Source organism: Mandrillus leucophaeus, unplaced genomic scaffold (genome assembly GCF_000951045.1).
Source record: "Mandrillus leucophaeus isolate KB7577 unplaced genomic scaffold, Mleu.le_1.0 Scaffold1654, whole genome shotgun sequence".
Lineage (NCBI taxonomy): Eukaryota > Metazoa > Chordata > Mammalia > Primates > Cercopithecidae > Mandrillus > Mandrillus leucophaeus.
Window position 1 is genome coordinate 20,078 of NW_012101648.1, and position 21,674 is coordinate 41,751.

Sequence of the window (21,674 nt, forward strand, 5' to 3'; positions counted from 1 at the left end):
ACTAAAAACCAGAAACTGTGTATTATCTTGGTTTTTCTAGCACCTAATAATGTGTATACTACATGGTAGGTGCTTAGTAATGGATGAATTAATAAATGGTTAGTTTTGAAATCTAGGTAAGGCTGAAAACCCAGGGAAAGATTTAGGGAATGATTTGGTTCGGGGCACACCAGTGTGTGACATATATGGGTCATCTAGGTACAGTTCAGCTTCAGCTGGCAATTTGGATGGAGAACTAGAGAATAAGTGCTAGAAATATGTATTTCAAAAGCCACCAACATACACACAGCATTTAACCCCAAGGGAGTAGATAAGACAGCTCTGGGTAAACCTAGTTCCCTTTCTTATTAACTATGGAGGCATGATTACTTTTGATTCTAAGAATTCAATTAACCACCACCATTCAGAGTGACCACAGGTGAGGGAGCACTCAGGTTCTAAAGACTACCTGGGCCTAAGAACCCTAATTTTTCATGGAGGAGAAAAGATAAAGACTTCTCTGCAGCACCAGCTACTGCAGTGTGTCTATAGATGGGCAGGTGTGGCCAGTCTCCTTCAAAAATCTCCAATTCATTGTGTGCTGACAAGGAATCAAGACAATTTCTTACTGGAAACCCTCTTTAAGCACCAACATGTCTTTTAATCATCTTCTATAGATTTTGTTTTTTTGGCGGGGTGGAGTCTTGCTCTATCACCCAGGCTGGAGTGCAGTGGTGCAATCAGCCCACTGCAGTCTTGACCTCCTGACTCAAGTGATCCTCCCACCTCAGCCTTCAGAGTGGCTGGGATTACAATCGCGCACCACCACACGCAGCTAATTTATTTATTGTAGATACAGGATCTCACTATGTTGCCCAGGCAGGTCTCGAACTCCTGGGCGCAAATGATCCTCCTATCCCAGTCTCCCAAAGTGCTAGGATTATAGGCATGAGCCATTGTGCCCAGCCAGAAGTATTTTTAAAAGTACCACACATTTCCATAATGAAGATTTTTTTCTAAATCATTTATCTCCTAATCTGTTCCTATTAAAACTCTTCTCATTTAAACAATCTAGTCATTAAGTTCTATCTAATGCACAAATTTGCCTATACAGCCACTATATATTAGTAGTATGGAATCTCTTAAACATGCATTTGCAAACACGTATCCATACAAACTTTTTTGTGTGTTGTCAGCTAAAAATCTGCCAAGTTAAATAAAATTTATTGGGGTTTAATATATTTTCCCCAAAAATGTGAATCAAGGATATACATTTAGTAAACTTATTGGAAGTAACACTAAGCTTCGAGAAAGGTAATTATAAAATATTACCCACAAAAATAAAGTACTAATGTATTATTTTATACAAGAGTAGAAAGCATAATTTATGCAAATTTTTAAACCCCTTAGGCAGTTTTTTACATGTCACCCTTAGGCACTGGTTTCATTTTTCTAGAGTTCAGTAAAAATGCCTACTGCTGGACTGATACTTTCACAAAGGCAAAGAGATTACACTAAGAAATTTAACAGCAGATTTAGAGAAGATGAGAAAATAGCAGGGGAAAACACCGTTCTTTTACAGATGCGAACAAGAAAAACAATCTTTCATCCCTGGGCAGTAAAATAAAATATGCTGTGCTTTTTAGTATCCTTGGTAATAATTAATATTGGTATTCCTTACAACAGTAGTACAGCTAGTAAAAATCACAGGTTAACTTTACTCTTTGCAAACATGAAACATCCCAAAACAGTTTTTTAAAAAATCTCCTGAAGTAGGCATCTACGCAGAGTGGTCTGATGGCAGAACAGTAATATGTCCACACCAGGGGTAGTAGTGTTTGAGAATCTCATTTACCGCACCAGTGGAGACTGAGCATCATGGCGGTGACGCTCTTAGCATCTAGAAAAGAGCCGGCCTCTATCAAACAGCATCCCTGCTGACCTATTCATCAGCGAAGTAGGCATTAAGTAAGGCTCCTTTACCATCCTTGGAATGGAATGCCTCACAATCTCAGTTGTTGTTAAGAAAAAAACATAGTAAGATTATTAGGAAATGTTAGCATTCAAGCTATTTTCTATGATTTACATAATTTACCTTAATAGCATCAAGTATTACAGTCAAATATTACAGAAACACTGGAATGTTCGTACAGGACAAACGAAATGCAGAGAAATTGCAAAGGAAGAGCTCTTCACATTTCTAATACTTTAGTATCCATGGAATTTTAAGGAAAACTGTCACTTTTAGTCACCAAGTTTAATGTCTATAAAGATAATGCCCACACTGAAATCAATTTATATAAATATCTTACAGCTAGATTTTAGGATGTTACTCTTTATGTTTATAAGATTCAAATTGTCATCTGATTAATAAATAGACTAGATATTTTTATCTACTAGATTTCTAGTGTTATCTGACTAGCGTTTCATGAATATAGCTACTTTTTGTAGAAATATAAACAAAATGTTATGTAATATGCAAATTAACTTTCAAGGTAAAGACATTTGATAATGATAAAGTCTTCATAAAATTTATTTAAAGTGCTTTTGGTTAAAAATCTATAAAAGTAGTTTGAAATAATGTATATTAAAAAAAGACATGAGTACAATTTTCTCTTATGAATATTTCAAATACAGCCATGTAACTTTTTAAGAAAAGCTACTCAGACTGTATATACTAGACCATATATAAAATATTGATTACTTGTCCATAACTTAAGTTCCAAGTCTTGAGATTGTCTGACACCAACGTCATAACTAAATTTAATTGGGTATTAACAAAATTTAGTTATAAATATCAAACAATCATTGCTTCAAACACTAAGTTCAAGGCATGTCAGAAGGAAATATTCAACAAACAGGTTTGTTATGACTCAGTAGAAGACACTTAAATATCTAAGTTATCAAATATTAAGAACTACTTAAGTAAAAACTATTCACTTTAAGTACTTATTAGTATTCACTTTAAGTATTTAAGTATTAGTTCCTTCAGCATATATATGTCCTCACAGTAAATACATATATACACCATTAACTCTAAACGTATAAAATAGAATCTGGTGGCTGTACCAGTACAAATGAAGGGCTGTGGAATCCACAGACACATCTTCATTTCTGTATTCTCTTTATCCAAGATAATGTCTGAAACATAGTAGACACTTAGTAAATATTTGTTAAATGAAATTTTAAGCAGAGAAAGATACATTTAATTCCAACCATGGAAAAAAAATAAATACTGACTTTGAACTTCAAATGTGAATTAGATTAAAATATTTTTATTTATAAATGTTTTAGAATTAAATAAAAATTAACAACATCTCCTCTTTAGAAAACTGAAAACTAGGCCGGGCGCGGTGGCTCAAGCCTGTAATCCCAGCACTTTGGGAGGCCGAGACGGGCGGATCACGAGGTCAGGAGATCGAGACCAGTCTCTACCAAAAAAATACAAAAAAACTAGCCGGGTGAGGTGGCGGGCGCCTGTAGTCCCAGCTACTTGGGAGGCTGAGGCAGGAGAATGGCGTAGACCCGGGAGGTGGAGCTTGCAGTGAGCTGAGATCCGGCCACTGCACTCCAGCCTGGGCGACACAGCAAGACTCTTGTCTCAAAAAAAAAAAAAAAAGAAAACTGAAAACTATATAAATTTACCACATATCTACCTGTATCTGAAGAAATATGCCAAAATCTATTCTTGGCGTAATAAAACGTTAGCTACCTTAACAAGTACAGTATAGCAAAAACATCTTCCTACAGTTATGGTGAATTACAGATGAAGTATTTGCAAAAAAAATTTTCATAGATAAAACAACTAAATTATTCTGCTTTCTGGTTGATGATAAATTCATTTGGGAAAAACAATTGGTTTGGACATATCCTATATATCTTATAAAACAACACCTAAATGAGTAGTAAGGTTGTCTAAATGCTATTACAATAAATAAAACCTCTAAGAAACAATTGTTGACTAATGACCAAAAAGTTAAATTGATGTAACAAATAGCTCCAAGTGTATCCATAGTATCATGACATGAGTTCATAAGCAGAAAAGGTACAAACAGAAAAAACATATATTTGTATATTAAACTACGCTATGAGATGTTTATGTTCTTATACATGAAAATAAATTTGAAAAGACTCTAAATTTTTTATTATGTACAACTAAGTATGAAACCACTCAGAAATTAGGTATTAATTATGGAAAAATGCAACTTGTCAATATGGTACACAGAACTGTTTTTTAAAAAGAACTATGCTCATTTTCTTATCTTTCAGCTGTTTCTTGGTATAAATGATATCTCTGACAATCTTAAAGAACTGTACTCCTATTGCTCTTAGCTAACTCAACAGTATTGGGGTGGGGGAGGTAAGAATGAGTAAGAAAAGATATAGAACTATAAAAAGAATGAAACAGATAATTCAGAAATTCCCATAGTTTTTTCTTTTAAGAAAAAAAGATAAAATTAAAAAGCATAACCTGGCTTTAATATATTTCTGGAAAAAAAGACAATAGTATTTCTTTAAAAGCTGACAAATGGTCTTCAAAACCGTATCTGATCAAATTAAAAATTTAGAAAGAATACCTAAAAACTTTACCCACTTACTGCATGTATTCCATTCTATCTTATGATGAGAGCAGAAAGGAAAGAAGAAAAGAATAAATACCAGAATTAATGCTTTGTCACCCACGAAGTTCAGGCATATATAGAAGGGCTACATTTATCTTATTGGAATGAAAAATTTAAAAATGACCCAAGATAATGACTGCAAAGTTGTACTAAAGGTAAAAACCAGGTAAGATTAAAATAATAATCTGAAAAAAAAATTTTAAGTCATATTTAAGTTCAATAAATCTGAACATTAACATAAAATGTTAAATGTGCTACTATTCTCTTTACTTACTTGGGAGACTAAAGAGTTAATGAATAGAATTTTATTTAAAATTCAATAGAGAATTAAAAAATTCAGAATAATGTCAACTATAATACAATACTGCTGCCAGTACTATTATAAATTTATTATTCTCAACCAGAATTTTAATAAACTTTAAAGAGTCCTTGAGTTACTATTTTTACAACTTTATTATAGAATAGATTAGATTTAAATGAAATACAATGGAAATAAACTTTTGCTTCAGGAGAATTCTGAATGTCTATATCATACATGATCAATTTATACACGAAAGAAGTTTAAACAATTATTTAAGCACTAAATCCAGATATAAAAATAACATATCACTATAAAATAAATCCTTAAAACAGGTGAATACAAAAATAATATATGACCATCTCATATAGACACATTATAACTAATAAAAAGCAATCTACTTCCAGGTACAAAATATAATTCATTGCCAATTTTATTTCCATTTTCATAAAAGTGTAAATACACACATATGTGTGTATAATTACATTTTTCAGCAATTTTATTTCCATTCAAATGACTCCGTGTGTTAACAAATTTCTCTAGATGTCAGAGACAGTATTAACAGGTAAAAGGTCTGTTTGTCTGGCTCATCTTAAAGCTAGACTGCCAAAACACTGCCATCTAGTGTTCGTACCAAATAAGCACTTTCAATACAAATGTGTTTCTGTTTTTCACTTAAAAAATTAAGCGTATGTAGGTTAAATATAAACTAACATTCCCATGGTTAAGAGTATAATTTTGATAGAAGAATAAAAGGAGAAAGAAGAAAAATAGAAAAGGTCACTGGGAGTCAATGGGAAGAAGAAAATACAAGGCATGTGGGAGAAATACTCTTTGGATGAGAGTCCTGCCACATTTTGTTCTTGAACACAATACATATGTTATTAGATTTTCTTGGATACTTTACTGACCAAGCAAAAGTAAAGATCAACTCCTTAGAACTAGTTGCATCTATCCCTATGTACTCCCGGACCCTCTGTATACCCAATGAGAATAACTAAGATCGTGTTCCTAAATGACTTGCTATTAAATTAACCTAAATTCATGTATAACAATACTTTAAATATACAAATTTATCGTTTTGATTACAAAATATTAATTAGAAGAGATAAAGAATAAAAAAATCAGCAACTACAATTGTCAAGTTTGAAAAAAATTTAACTTCATTAACAGACAAAGATGCATTTTGGGCCAAGTTGTTTTCTTAATTATGTAATATTACTCACACTGCTATAACCACGAAGACTGCTGACGTTGTTCATCACAGTCAAAGGCTCAGAGCAGCTAGTAAATCTCTAAACCAGAAGCCTCCCATTGTTTTTAATTGCTATATTTTTTCCCCAGAGGATAAAACTGCTGAAGAGTTTATTTCTAAAAACAGAAAATGCTCTATGAATGTAAAGTACAATATGTAAAGTACCAATAGTAAGGTGTGACATGTGGTGGCAGTAGTGTTACCATGACTGCTACTGCTAAAATCACAACTACAATGACTACTACTACTACAATATAACGCCATTCAATTCCAACCAAACCAGGGTGACAGTTCACAAGGTCACATACTTTTCTTCGGATACCTTTCTTCGGATCATATTAACCTTTCTTTCTGAATCTCTAACCTAAACTCTATCCTTTGGAAATAAGGTATCAGTTGATTATAAGCTACTATTTCTCTATTTACCAATTTACACATTTCTGTGTAATAAACATGTATCACTAATGTAAATTAGAAATATTTAAAAAACAAAAACTTCTACTCATTCTCCACAGCCAAGCCTCATTTTTCATCTTCTATGAATTCTTTCATCCTGCCCAATCTAGAAGTGATCTCTTTCTGCTCTAAACTCCTCAGGAGCACTATCTAGCATTCATTTACAGCCTTAAGAAAGTATTTTTATGTATACATTTTAATGCCCTAGAATAAATTATAAGCTCATTGAAAGAAAAAACATGTACTATCCTTCATTGTGCCCCTCACACAGGTAATTTGTGGGCACCTGAGAAGTACAATCACATGTGATGCAAACATGTTTCTGCTCTGTTCAAAAGCACTGTCTGTCTCACTTCCCTAGGCTTTACACCTCAAAGGTTTACTCATTGCATCATATTGCAAAAGTTGTTTAATCTCTCCGACCTAACGTAAGGCTCCATTGCTTGTAATAAACACCTGATAATTCAAAATACCTGCTAATCTAGAGTTACTGCACCAGTAAACACAAAACAAAAAATTCCTATGTTGTATGTAAAAAGGTATTAATAAAATGTAAAGTTTGATTAAAAACCAATTTCAGACCAAGCTTTTTAAAAATATATATGGGAAAAATCCCTGTAACTTTTTAAAAGTTATCAGCTTTAGTGATCTACCTACCTGTCTAGCTAGCTATCTACCTATCTAGCTAGCTACTTATGCAGCCGAGTAACTGAGTGAACTGAGTTTCTTCAAGAACACAATAAATGCAGATACAATTTTCTATACATGCAGACATTTATAAAAACTATCTAAATTCGGCCGGGCGCGGTGGCTCAAGCCTGTAATCCCAGCACTTTGGGAGGCCGAGACCGGTGGATCACGAAGTCAGGAGATCGAGACCAGCCTGGCTAACACGGTGAAACCCCGTCTCTACTAAAAATATACAAAAAACTAGCCGGGCGAGGTGGCGGGCGCCTGTAGTCCCAGCTACTCGGGAGGCTGAGGCAGGAGAATGGTGTAAACCCGGGGGGCGGAGCTTGCAGTGAGCTGAGATCCGGCCACTGCACTCCAGCCTGGGAGACAGAGCGAGACTCTGTCTCACAAAAAAAACAAAAAAAAAAACAAAAAAAAACAAACCTATCTAAATTCAATGTTGAGAAAATTGAGACTATATTTGTTACTCAAACTCTTCTCTAAAAGAAAAATTAAAAGTTACCAGCACACATTAGATTGCAAAGTCTGACAGCTATTCTGGGGCCAGATTTATTCAGTGAATTAAAATGTAAATATTATTTACATATTTCTCAACCTAAAAATGCATAGAGAAAACAAAATACTCACTGCAATATCTGACATGACTTTGCTTTTAAATAAATACTAGTTACATCATTTCGCTTTTTCTTCTATCCACTTGTACCATGTGCTAAGCATTGTTTTTCTGGATCATTTAAGAAATCTATTATAATTTTAATAAATTGTTTTTTCTTAAAATGTCAACTAAAAAACAAACCGTAACTACTTGTTTTTTTTAAAAGTCATATTTTCTATTTTTATGCTTTTGCTGCCACCTAGTGAAATTCTGAGAACTTAATTATTCTGGAAAATTGCATTTTTTAATAAAAGCACATCTATCTGCAAAGTACACAGATGAGGAATAAGGACATTGCAGATTACTCTCTTACAAAAATTTTTTTAAATTTTATTTTCATTAAATTACAATTCATCAACTTAGTCATCAAGCCACTTGTTTAATTAGCAAGATAATTATGATCATTTAATTTTAAAAATTCCTTTATTGAAAAAGAGCCAAATTAAATTGTTTGCCATGAGGTTATACTTGTAAACATATGCAAATTTAGTGACAGTGATACCCCCAAAGATTCTATAGACGTAATTTTCAATTACTTACCAAAAACATGGTTCATTATATAGTTAAAACAATAACATATATGGAACAAAACTGTGAACACCTGGAATTCTATCAACTCTACTTTCTGAAGAATCCCACAAAGATGACAGATAATAACCTATGATTAAGCTTACCTGGGAAAAAATATTTGCTGTTGGAGCAACTCTGCTGTCCACGATACTGTATAATATTGCTAATAATCTGTCTAGTGGAAATGGTTTTGGTCCAAGGAGATGATTGCTCGTCTATAAAAAACAAAACAAAAACATGGATTTTCTTCTTATACCAGAGCACTCACTTTCTATACTACAAAACTGGCAGTAACAATGTATTTATGTTTTTTATAGTTCCCCTAAAAATGCTAACAAATCTAACCTGCAATCTGTAAGTTAAAAGTTTACCTGATACGATCATGATTTATCCTTTTTTTAAGTTTGTTTTGTTTAGAGACAAGGTCCGCTGTCACCCAGGCTGGAAAGCAGTGGCAGCACAATCATGGCTCACTACAGCCTTGAATTCCTGGGCTCAAGCCATCCTCCCACCTTAGTCTCTCTTCTTGAGTAGCTAGGACTCTAGGCACACACCGCAATGTTTGGGTATTTTTACAAATTATTTTGTAAAGACAGGGTCTCACTATGTTGCCCAGACTGGTCTTAAACTCCTGGCCTCAAGCAATCCTCCCCACGTTGGCCTCCCAAAGTGCTAGAATTACAGGCCTGAGCCACCATACTCAGCCATGATTTATCTTCTAACATATTCCTCAAGATTTCTGACTTAGTATCAACAAATATTAACTAAAGAACTCACAGTCATCCGGTCTAGTCCTAAATATGCCTTTGCTGTTATAACCAGGTGTTGAGTGATTTCGCCAAATCCAAGATAATAACCAAACCAGATTCCTAAATCGTAGACTAGAGCTTACTACTTATTTCTCACAATCCCTCTTTGTACCACTGCCAGGAAAATTTATTTGTTCAACATTAGTAGCTCTAATGTTGAATTAGAGTAAGTCGTAGCTTAACTTAGAAAACTAATAAAATACTTTATAAAGCAAATGAGCTATCAGCCTAAAACAATGTAGAATTAAAAAAAATTTTTCAAGATTGTAAAATGTTCATACTTGTATATGAACTCATATAGTATAATTCATGTCATCAGAAATGAGACAATGCTCAAGTTCCATTCTATTAGCAGATAATTTTAATAGTCAATAAATATTTATTTCCTTTTTTGAGACAGAGCCTCACTCTGTCACCCAGGCTGGAGTACGGTGACATGATCTTGTCTCACTGAAAACTCCACCTCCCAGGTTCAAGTGATTCTCATACCTCAGCCACCCAAGTAGCTGGGATTACAGGCATGCACTACCACACATGGCTAACTTTTGTATATTTAGTTTTGCCATGTAGGACAGGCTAGTCTCGAACTCCTGACCTGAAGTAATCCGCACACCTTGACCTCCCAAAGTGCTAGAATTACAGGCGTGCGCCTGTGCATCCAGCCACAGGTAAGTACTTTATATTAGCAATAGCAAATAAAATTGGAAACTATATTTACATGCATGGGAGTAACTATTTATTTAAAATAAGAATGAATGTAAAGAAGAATACCTACTCAGAATTATACAATGAAGTTTTTAACCTCAGTTAGAAATTATTTTCCAGGTCTTAAATTTTGTATGCTTTTGTTATTAAATATTTCAAATATATAAAAGTGTACAGAAGTGAATATAATGAATACCAATGGACTCACCACTCAATTTTATCAAATATACTGTGCAATACGTGCAGAGAAATAAAACATTAGATCACATTACAGATGAGCTGAAGCTTCCTTGAACCCTCTCCCATCCTATTCTCCCTTTCCTTCTCTAGAAAAATTCCACTATCTAGAATTTGATGTATTCTCATGAAGGTTTTATACTACTGCATATGTATCCACAAACAATATACAGCATTGTTTGCATGGTTTAAAATTTTATATAAATGATATCATTTTGAACATACCTCTCTACCAATTGCTTTCTGAGATTTATCCATATAGATACATGTAGCTCTAGTTCATTTTTAAATTACCTTACAGAATTCCATTTTACGACTACTTAAAAAGATTCATTATTATTACAAATAATCCTGTGACTGATAATCCTGTACATTTCTCCTTGTGCAAATGTGTGTTTCTCTAAGTAGGACTGCTGGATTAAAGTACAAGGCAGAGTCAGTGTTTGCCAACACTGTTTCTTCTCTGACACACAAGAAGACTCCATTTCTCAGTCTCTTGTGCAGTTAGATAGAGGTCATGTAACTGGGTTCTGCTGGGCCAATGAAATATAAATAGAAGTGATGTAAGCTACTTCCAAGCCTGGTCTTGCACCTTCCTTCCCTTTAGTGGCAACTTCAGAAGCCAAAATGTTTCACTTCATATCACTGTAAGATGAAAGAGGGCCACTCAATTCATATTCAGTTATGCTGTAAGCAACATAAAAACTTCTGTTGTATAAAGCCACCATGGGTTTGGGGGTTTTGTTTGTTTGTTTGAGACAGAGTCTCGCTCTGTTGCCCAGGCTGGAGTGCAGTGGCGTGATCTCAGCTCACTGCAAGCTACGCCTCGCAGGTTCATGCCATTCTCCCGCCTCAGCCTCCCGAGCAGCTGGGACTACAGGCGCCCGCCATCATGCCCGGCTAATTTTTGTTTTTGTATTTTTAGTAGAGATGGGGTTTCACCATGTTAGCCAGGATGGTCTCGATCTCCTGACCTCGTGATCCACCCGCCTTGGCCTCCCAAAGTGCTGGGATTACAGGCATGAGCCACTGCGCCTGGGCGAGGTTTGCTTTTTACTACAAGCATAACCAGTCTATCCTAATATTAACATGTTAACTTCAGCAGATATTGTCAACCTGCAGAATACGCAGACTCTCACTCTTCTACATTATCACCAGCACTTGAAATCACAGACTTTTTTAGTTTTGTCAAACCAAGAGAATGAAATATCTCACTGTTGTTTTAACTTTTTCTCTCATTAGTGAATAAGGCTGACAATCATGTCATGATTATTAGACATTCAGGTTCCTTATTGTATCATTTATCCATTTTGCTATTGAATTTTTGTCTTTTTCTTATTGGTTTGTAATGAGTCTTTAAAAATTCGAGACATTAGGTCAGACATGGTAGCTCATGCCTGTAATCCCAGGAGTTTGGAAGGCTGAGAGGAGTGGATCATTTGAGACCAGCCTCGAACTCCTGGGCTTAGATGAGTCTTGGGTGAAACCCTGTCTCTACAAAAATTAGCCAGGCATGGTGGTGTGTGCCTGTAGTCCCAGCTACTAGGGAGGCTGAGATAGGAGGATCACTTAAGCCCAGGAGGTTGAGGCTGCAGTGAGCCATGATCACGCCACTGCACTGCAGCATGGGTGACAGAGTGAGATCCTGCCTCAAAAACGGATAAATAATAAAAATTCTAAAGGTTAACCATTTGTCTGTTGTAGGAGTTCAAGAACAGTGGTAAACATCATCATAGGCTCTGGAGTCAGGAAGTACTGGAATTGAGCAAAACTGCCTCTAAGAATAAGGGAAACAAAATTTGCAGTTTCTATAGTGCAGAGTTTATAGTTCAAAATTCTCTATCTTCTGACAAGAGAAGCAACAGTGGTTTGGACATACAAAGTGGAAGAAATGATCTGAATGGTCTAAATGCTGCTTTCACCAGTTTCAACCTTGCCTGACCCCCCCTTCAAAAGTACTTAGTGCTTCTAATCCCTAAACTTTTTCCAGATTCCTAAGGCCAAATCAGCTAAGTTTGAGGCTTAGGTTTTAGCGTTTTCTCCAATCTGCTTGGTCACCTCAATATCTACCTACCATGCAATTCCAATTTCCGGGGATCTCTCATCTGCTTAGTATTTATGAGTTTACCTTTTTTATTTCTTCAATGTCATTGTCATGGGTGCTTCAAAGGGGAAAGAAAAGAGGAAAATGCCTGTATTCAATTGGCTATATTTAACTAAATAATCCAGGGTAAACTGCTTCATCTACTAAAACACTAAAAAAATTTTGTCAACTCAGTTTTAATCTCCAGCACCAGCTCACTTAAATGTGCCTTCAAACACTGTATTCAACATAACATAACAATACATATACTGTTTTGTACAGTATATGTACAAAAACGGTACATATACTGTACCGTTACAGTATAACGGTACCATATCAACACAAATAAGTTCCTATATTCAAATGACAAATACAATTACAGATGTATCTATTCCCTATATTATCTTCATTTCTTAAGTTTCTTCCATTAGAGAAATTAAAATGTAAATACCTTTTCGTGTTTTTTTAGAAAGTTGGTTTTCTTGATTTTTCCATGATGCTGCAATTAAGGAAAATAAATTTTAAGTTGAAAAGATAGTATTCCACAAAACCAGAAAACATTATTTATTTAAAACATGGCACACATAATACTAATCTATGTATCTTAGGTTTCTAAATAGTTATTCTTCTTATCACCTTGTATATATATTAGACTTCAACATATTTTAGGCCAATTTCATTTAGACTTGGATTGGATGTAAGATTACTTTTGCATGTAAAAAAAAGAATTTCTAAAATAAAATAACGACATTTCCTAAAAGAACTTATTATATTGATTTAGTACAGCATATACATTGCTATAAAAGTGAAATTTCCAAAGAGATATGGATTTTTATTCATCCCATAAACAAGTCTGGCAATTCACATAAAAAACGCTGACAGAGAGCATTTTAGTAAGGCACAATTCACATAATAAACACTGACGGAGAGCATTTTAGTAAGGCACTCAAGATTCAATAGTGGGAGAAAACAATAGATGTGGTCCTTGCCCTCTAGAAACTAAAGAGGGCCAGGTACAGTGGCGCACACCTGTAATCCTAGCACTTTGGGAGGCCGGGGTGGGAGGATGACTTGAGGCCAGGAATTTGGGACCTGCCTGGCCAACATAGCAAAACCCTGTCTCTACCAAAAACATAAAACTTAGTCAGGTGTGGTGGCGCACACCTGTAATCTTAGCTACTTGGGAGGCTGAGGCACAAGAATCACTGGAGCTGGGAGGCGGAGGCTGTAGTGAGCCAAGATCACATCAGTGCACTCAGGCCTAGGTGACAGAGTGAGACTCGTTCTCAAAAAAATAAAAAATAAAAGTTCTGGAGAGTACCACAAGACATGATAAATAAATAAATAAATAAATAAATAAATAAATAAATAAAAATTGTTGTAAGTCCAAAGAAGAAAGCAAACATAGGAAACAATAAAGAGGACCTATTTTAAGATAGGTTGTACAGGGAGAACTGCTTTGAGAAGGCAACATTTAAACTGAAGCCTGAAGAATAAGGAGTAGAGAAGAAGCTTTCTAGAAAGACAGAACATACAGACAAAGACCTTAAGGTAGGAAAGAGATTAGAATGTTTTGAGGAAAGAAAAAGGCTAAAGTGACAAGAACATAGTGGGTGAAGAAGAAGAAAAAAACAACAACTCTAAACTGGGATTTCTCTAACTAATGAATGTACAGGAGAGGCTCCTTCAGTGTGCTGGATAATAATTCACTATAGTGAGAGTTTTAAAACATCCTCCACACTTTAAACAAAACTCTATGTATTTTTAAAATCTGAATTATTACCTGAAGTATATCTGATTTCCTCTTTTCTATGAAACTGCCTACCTTTTCTCAAATTTCAGATTGTGACATTAATGTAAACCCTTTAAAGAATGAGTCCTAAACATGTATTTGGCAATCTTATTCTAATCTCTTCCCCTTAGAAATTTACAAGTGTTAAGAAATTTCAAAATATTCCTGGGATCTTAAAAAATAAAGTGAAAAAAAGTATGTTATTATTACCTTAAGAAAAAACCTCTTGTCAGTTCTTGCTGGATTGTATGAAGCAAGGTATGCAGCAATTAGAATGAACTTAGAGTAATATGGAAGTTCCACATGAGTATGCGCTGAGAGGCCTATATAACAAAACACTTTGATGAAGTACTTATCAGGCTACCATTGGGTTTTAAGTATCTCTTCTCACTTAACTTTTGATTTCCATATGGTATTCTCTAGTCAAAATGACCTATTTCCTTATCTTAAAAATTGTCATGATAATGATGGTCATGGTGGTGATTAACATTATCATTAATGACAGGCTTTACTCAATGTATTATTTTTGCTTGATTCTTCTCATTCTGCAGTCTAAATCCTACTCATTCTTCCCTTCAAGGCCACGCTCTCCCTTAAACCCCTGATGTCCCCCTACCACATCAATAGAAAAACGTATTTCTAACTATGAATTCCTACTTTGAGTATTCCCACATAACGTGATGCCTTATATTAACAGTTAACTGTACAGGTTGAGTATACTTTATCCAAAATGCCTGGGACCAGAAGTGTTTTGGATTTTTTCAGATGTTAGAATACTTGTATATACCAGTTGAACATCCCTAAATTCTAAAAAATCAAAGAAAACGAGCATTTCCTCTGAGCTCATGTCAGCACTCAGAAAATTTTGGAGCATTTTCTATTTGGAAGTTTTGGATTCAGAATGCTTAACCTGTACATCAACCATACCCCTTAGTAAACAAAACTATTTGTTGAAGGAGCTATTTGTCTAATTTTTTTTGTATTCCTATATGACAAACTATTTGTCTAATGTTTTTTTGTATTCCTATACTGCCTTGCACATAGGAAATAACTGATGAATGGATAAATAAAACAGTAGGGTCAGTCAAGTAGCACTGATTCTTAAGGGAAGGGAAGAAATCTGATATTTCCTGAAAATCTGCTATGTGTCAGACACTGTGTTAGGTGCTTTACTTAAGCATCACTTTGAATCTTCGCAGTAACAATGCTAAATATTCTTCCCATTTTACAAATCAAAAATTGAGCTGGGTTCAAGGTCAAACAGACAGAAAGTAGTGCAAATCAATTACTACAGATCTGTTCTAACTCTGGCATCTATCCCTTTTCCTAAAAACATACAACTAGAAGTCACTTGTAAAGCATCTGGAGCATATAACAACCAAAAAAACACAAAGCAACATCTTAACATCACTATTTCACACCATTTTCTTTAACCATCAGCCACTGACATTTTTTAAAAAATAACATTTTCAATATTTGCTTATTTTTTAAAGTAAAATTAGTTCTATTTAATATGTGGGATGAATCCAAAGTAGCAGTTTTCTTAAAGAACACAAAAGCACAAAGCTTTCAAAACATAACCACCAAAGTGCATACCCTAAACCGATTAACATAAAATTACATTTTATTCCACAAAACTCATGAAATATAAACATGAGATAAAACTGTCATATAATTAGATTGCTTTAATAAAAGCATTTAAAGCAATAGAAACTGCTTGATTTTCATGATATAATCCAATATTTAGAAAATAGAAAGCTGGTATTCAAACTTTATTTCCTCCCATTAAATTAGAGCTTCAGTTAAAGAAAATTCATTAATCAAAATAGCATTATAGCTTGAAAAGTAAATTCTCTTTTATAACATTGTTTCCTGACTAAATGCTCTTTAGTATTAACTTAGTATCTTGATAATTGGCTAAAGAAGTATCTCTGGTAACTGTCTCAATACTTCCTTTGATACCTTTCAGTTGCCCAGGATCTGTGTCATCTTTCTGTAGCTTTTCCCATTGGGAACTGAAAAAAAAATAGAAGAGCAAAAATGAATTAAAAATATATAAAATCAATATGCTGTACTTAAAACAGAGCCCTAGAAAAACTAAATTTTTTAATTAACAAAATAGAAAATAAAAATATTTACATGCAATAAACATGTTTGTACCTGTACAAAATAATTTAATGTATATATTAGAATGGCATAAATTTATAAAGCAATATCTAGATATTAACTATTTAATAATCTCTCTTACTATGATCACTGTTGTAGCTATCAAAAAATTTCACCCAAGCTGGGTGTGGTGGCTCATGCCTGTAATCCTAGCACTTTGGAAGTCCAAGGCAGGAGCATCACATGAGGCCAGGAGTTCAAGTCCAGCCTAGGCAACATGCTGAAACCCCATCTCTACTAAAAATACAAAAATTAGCTGGGTATGGTGGTGCATGCCTGCATTCCCAGCTACTTGGGTGGCTGAGGCACGAGAATCACTTGAACCTGGGAGGTGGACGTTGCAGTAAGCTGAGATTGTGCCACTGCACTCCAGCCTGGGTGAGGGTGAGCCTCTGACTTAAAAAAAAAAAAAAAAAAAAAACAACCAATAAATACTACCACCTACCATTCAGTAAAACTCCCAATGTTCTAGTTACCATATTAGATACAATTGTCATATACTATTTCTAAACTCTATAGGAATCCCTCAAAGTAGGTATCACACCAGAAAACTGAGGCTCAAAGGTTAAGTCACCCAAGGACATTTAGCCAGTCAATACTGGAGCTATGAGTCGAATCCTTGTAGGATGCTTGCAGAGTTCAAGGTATTTTAATTGCTCCATCCTGGCCTTACTTACAATTAAAACTGCTAAACAACCAAAACACTATTAAGAATATGAAGTGATTACGACATGACAAATTTTTATAAGGCAACACACTATAGTATAATGAGTAAAGAATGCCCTAGGACAGTTTTAGCTGCATGACTTTGAAAAAATGAATTGTTTACTAATAAAAAATATAAGGCAGTTTGATGCAAAGGTGCTTACCAACTCTAAAACTCTCACAGAACTCTCAAAAATGAGCTAATTTATAGGACTAATTTAAAAATAATGCCAGATTTGAACAATTAAATATCCAAAATCTGCATGAAGAACAGGTTGGAAGAGATAAGGATGAGTGTGGGCCTTCTTTGAGTATACTTTAAAAACAGTAGTTTTAGCTTTTGAAGTATTCTTTGATATTCATCTCTTACGGGTATAGCAATCAACAAGTTTATTTTATTTTCCCTTCTCTTTTCCTTCTTTTCCCATTTTTTTAAAGTTGTAATAATCCTACCTTGTCAGAATACATGATATTTACATACTATTCTTCTACTCTTATTTCCACCTTAATTTTAGTTTGGAGCTAAACTTAATTAAATTCAATGTTCATTATTAATCCTTTTGTTCGTTTCTCCAGTCATCTCTTTCACATCAAGGTTGTCCTAAGAAATGCCTTATGAGTAGTGTTCTCTGAGTTCTTCCATATTTAATATTGTTTTTCTCTAGCCTTGATAGTTGAATGACAGGTTGACTGCACATGAAATTATTTGGCTTACACTTCCTTTCTCCTTGAGTTTCTTGAAATTGTTGATGTATTTGTTGTCTTGCTTTTTCACTGACTGACTTTCCTTTGTAAGGGACTTATATTTTTTTGCCTGAAAGCTCAGAGATTTTTTTCTGTTATTTTTAAAGTCTAAATGCTTTCCAAGAAGTCTCTGTGGTAGGCTGAATAACGGCCCTGCCTCCAAAGAGATCAAAGTCCAAATCCCTAGAACGTGTGAATACGTTCTTATGGGGTAAAAGGGACTTAGCAGATGTCACTGAGTTAAGGATCTTCAGGTAGACATTACACTGCATTATCCAGATATGCCCAATATAGTCACAAGGATCCTTCTAAGAGGAAGACAAGTCAGACATAAGAGAAAATGCTACACTGCTAGCTTAGAAGATGGAGAATGGAACTACAAGCCAGGGAGTGAAGGCAGCCTCTAGAAGTTAGAAAAGGCAAAGAAACAGATTCTCCTTGACAGCCTCCAGAAGGAAAGCCCTGCGGACCCATTTTAGACTTCTGACATACAAAACTGTAAGACAGTAACAATGTGTTGTCTTAAATTACTAAATTTCTGATAATTTATTACAGTACAATATACTAGTACAGTTTCAGAATTGATCATTCTGGATTAATTGGGAAAATAAACTGTTTTGATGTGTAAAGCTAGGTTTTCTATTTCTGGAACGTTTTCTTGGATTATAATTTTAGATCTTAATTCCAATCCATCGTTGTTTTCTGTCTTCAGGAACTCCAATTAAATATGTTAAATCTTATTTGTCTATCATATTTGTCACACCCTACCTGATTATTTTGACCTCTTTTTTTAGTTTTGTTCTCTTGGTTATTTTCAGTCTTCTCCTCAATGTCCCTTATTATATTCTCAGTTGAATGTAGTTTCCTTTGGATATCTTATTTTTTCATTTTCATTTCTGAGATAACTACTATTACCTGAACTTTGCTCCTGAGTTTGATCAACTTTTATTTCACATCCCCCTGTTCTTTGTTCATTTATTCTAAGTTACTGAATTTCAAAATTAAAGTATGCTTTCCATACCTGAAAATGCTTTTTAAACAAACCTAAATCAAGTCAAGGTGTCGTATTGCAGTCTTCCTCTGCTTTGTTTTGGGTGTTAAGGTGGAAATTTTCACCAACTAAACTGTTTTATTCACGTTTTCTGTTTCTTCCTAAATAATACCTTTACATGGCTTTTCCATGTTGTCTTTTCTTCATTTTGAAATGTCTAATGTTTGGCTTGGTCAGTAATAACAGGTGATTTTATGAATGCAGGGGTAAGGTTGTGGGGTGGCAAGATTACTTAATTCCAAAGTGCTCCCTTCTGAAAAAATAATGAAGTCAAGTTTCTTTAATATATGGTGCTATTATGAAAACGAGGGATTAGCTTCTGATTTTGTTATTTCTTTTTTATTTGGGGGACAAGAAGAATCTTTAATTTCTATCCTTTCTTTCCATTCTTTTCCTTCATTACCAACTCTCAAAGGAGTATCACACTCTTCTGAATCAACTACTTGTCTCCCCTCAAAACAGTACTTTCCCAAGACTACCATGCTAACTCTGGTCCCACATACTCTTAAAACAAAAAAAAATACAAAAAATTAGGTGTGGTAGCGCATGCCTATAGTCCCAGCTACTCAGGAGGCTCAGGTGGTAGGATCACCTGGACCCAGAGAGGTTGAGGCTGTAATGAGCTGTGATCTTGCCACCGCACTCCAGTCTGGGCGAGAGAGTGGAACCCTGTCTCAAAAAAACGAAAAACAAAATGTCACTTTGATTCTCCAGTAGCCAGTGCTCTCTAATCCTTCCAGCCTCAGAACTGTTCAATACTTTCTCACTCAGGGTTGAACTCTCTTTCTTCAAGCGATTTCATTTTTATTTCACCCCTACTAGTCAACCCATCCCCTGTACCAACAATCTTCTCTTTTCCTTTCAGTCTTTGTTTGACTTTTCACTTCAGCATGAGCTCCAGAGCCGGCCCTGCTGGTTTCAGTTGATCACTTCACTACTGATATATACAGCAATCTCTAACTCCTATTAATACAGCAGGCAAGAGTTACGGGTGGTTCTATTGGCTCTCTTTATTGATATTGCGAACAGAAATAAAGTGGCCATAATTATCCTATGGGACCAGAAGTCCTTTCATTATTATGTAAGAATCATTTTAACAAGCAAACAAGTTTTCCTACATTTAGAAGATCACAAGCTTTTCCACTCTATGATTTCCAAAAACTCTCGTTAAATGAATTTTTGTTATTGAAAAGGGAAAAGGAATAATAGTATCTTTGTAGTATTTCTGCTAATTAAGAAAGAAACTATTAAATTTTTACCTGAATTATAGGCTAATCAGCTAATTAAACTGAAATCAAATAAAATTATTAAGGAAAAGTATTTAGTGATAGAATACGGCATTCATGAGAGAAAAACTGTAAAAAAAAATTGACTAGAAAGAAAAGCAGATAGTGTTGATGTTTTTAGGTTTCCTATATTAATTTGTAATCTAGGCTATTCTAATATCTAATAAGACACTTTAATATTCACAATAATTTTCAGATATATTATCTAAATCTTGTAAGGACTTTTACAGGAGGAAGCCAAGGCCTAGAGGTCTTAGGACTTGTTAAGATCATATATAGCAGACAATGGCTGAGCTGGAAGTCAAAATCACGTTCTTCTCACACACAATGTGCCACCATGTCTCTCCTGAGCTGTTTCTCTACTAAGAAATTTTAATAACAGAAATATGTCGATTTATAATGGCTCATCTATTTATTTTATAATCAAATTTTCATTATATCATTCAAATATCTAGCATAAATATGGCAAAGCTAGTACTGACTTTCCTAAAGCTTTCCAGGTTTTTTTTTTAAAAAAGCTTTGTTACAAATTGTGTAACATAATGGAGTCACATGTGCTAAAACCCCCAACAAATAGAGCCAGAGAAGGCCACGAAGAAAGGGTTCTCATGGATAATGCTTGATAAAACAACTATCGCAAAAAACTGAAAAAAACCATAATCTTGCACAAAGGCCATCATAACCTTATACAAAAATCCTGTGAGGATGTTTGCCCAGCAACTGCCTGTCAAACTCCGAACTGGTACCACCTTTGTTATTGATCCTTGTAGCCAAGAATAATTATCTCAAAATAATTATGTAATTCTCCTCATTCTTCCTTTAAAAACCTTTGTCTCCCTTTACCTCCCTGAATATGCAGAGTTTACTACAACATGTGCATTCCCACTGCAATGCCCATTCTCAAACAGATAAATCATTTTCTTTTAGAGTCCCTCTCTGTTATTTAGGTTGACATATCTCGAGTCAAAAGTGGGACCTGCAGCAAGATCACCTTCAGAAGGACTCAGCAATTCTAAGAACTGGTAAATAGTACTCACTTGAGCCCTCTGAGCCTTCTGCTTCCGCGGCTCACCTTTTCTGCCCTGGTGAGCCTCCTGCTTTTTGATGGAAGCTCCTGAATTCATTCAGGATCTGATTAAGGCCACCTTAATAAAGGGCCTTACAATCCTCTTGGGATAATAACAACTTTTTGCCTTTTCTGGCAATCCCTTTCTGGAACAAGGACAAGTGTCCTTCTGGTTTGAATACTCTGGTTATTATAAAATTTGTGTTCTGTGAGGTATGTCTTTTCTGGTGAATTCACTTCTGGTTCTGCATGCCTAATTTAGTATTTTGTTTAATCTGCATACCTGGGTTTAAAATTTTTGTGACTACTCTTATCTTGGTTTCATTTTGGTTTGGTAACATACATCTGTAAATAATTTAGCTCCTTTCCCTTGCTTATTTCTAAGAATCTACAAGAAGCAAAAATAAACATTCTAAATGGTAGGCACATGATGGCTAATTAAAAGCCACTACAATGGTCACCACCATCAAACACTAGTCCAAATGCTTAATATTCCCTGACA

The 21,674-nt window shown here is 34.7% G+C and overlaps 1 protein-coding gene across 1 annotated transcript in view; it reads right to left on the reverse strand.

Moving 5' to 3' along the window:
* Nucleotides 1-21,674, reverse strand: part of ORC5 (origin recognition complex, subunit 5) — a 68,649-nt gene that overhangs the window by 15,591 nt on the left and 31,384 nt on the right. The window contains exons 9-12 of the mRNA XM_011976413.1: nucleotides 16,117-16,169; nucleotides 14,365-14,477; nucleotides 12,814-12,861; nucleotides 8,633-8,743 (exon numbers count right to left, since the gene is read on the reverse strand). Coding sequence (XP_011831803.1) covers nucleotides 8,633-8,743; nucleotides 12,814-12,861; nucleotides 14,365-14,477; nucleotides 16,117-16,169 — 325 coding nt within the window. The remainder of the gene's footprint in view (nucleotides 1-8,632; nucleotides 8,744-12,813; nucleotides 12,862-14,364; nucleotides 14,478-16,116; nucleotides 16,170-21,674) is intronic.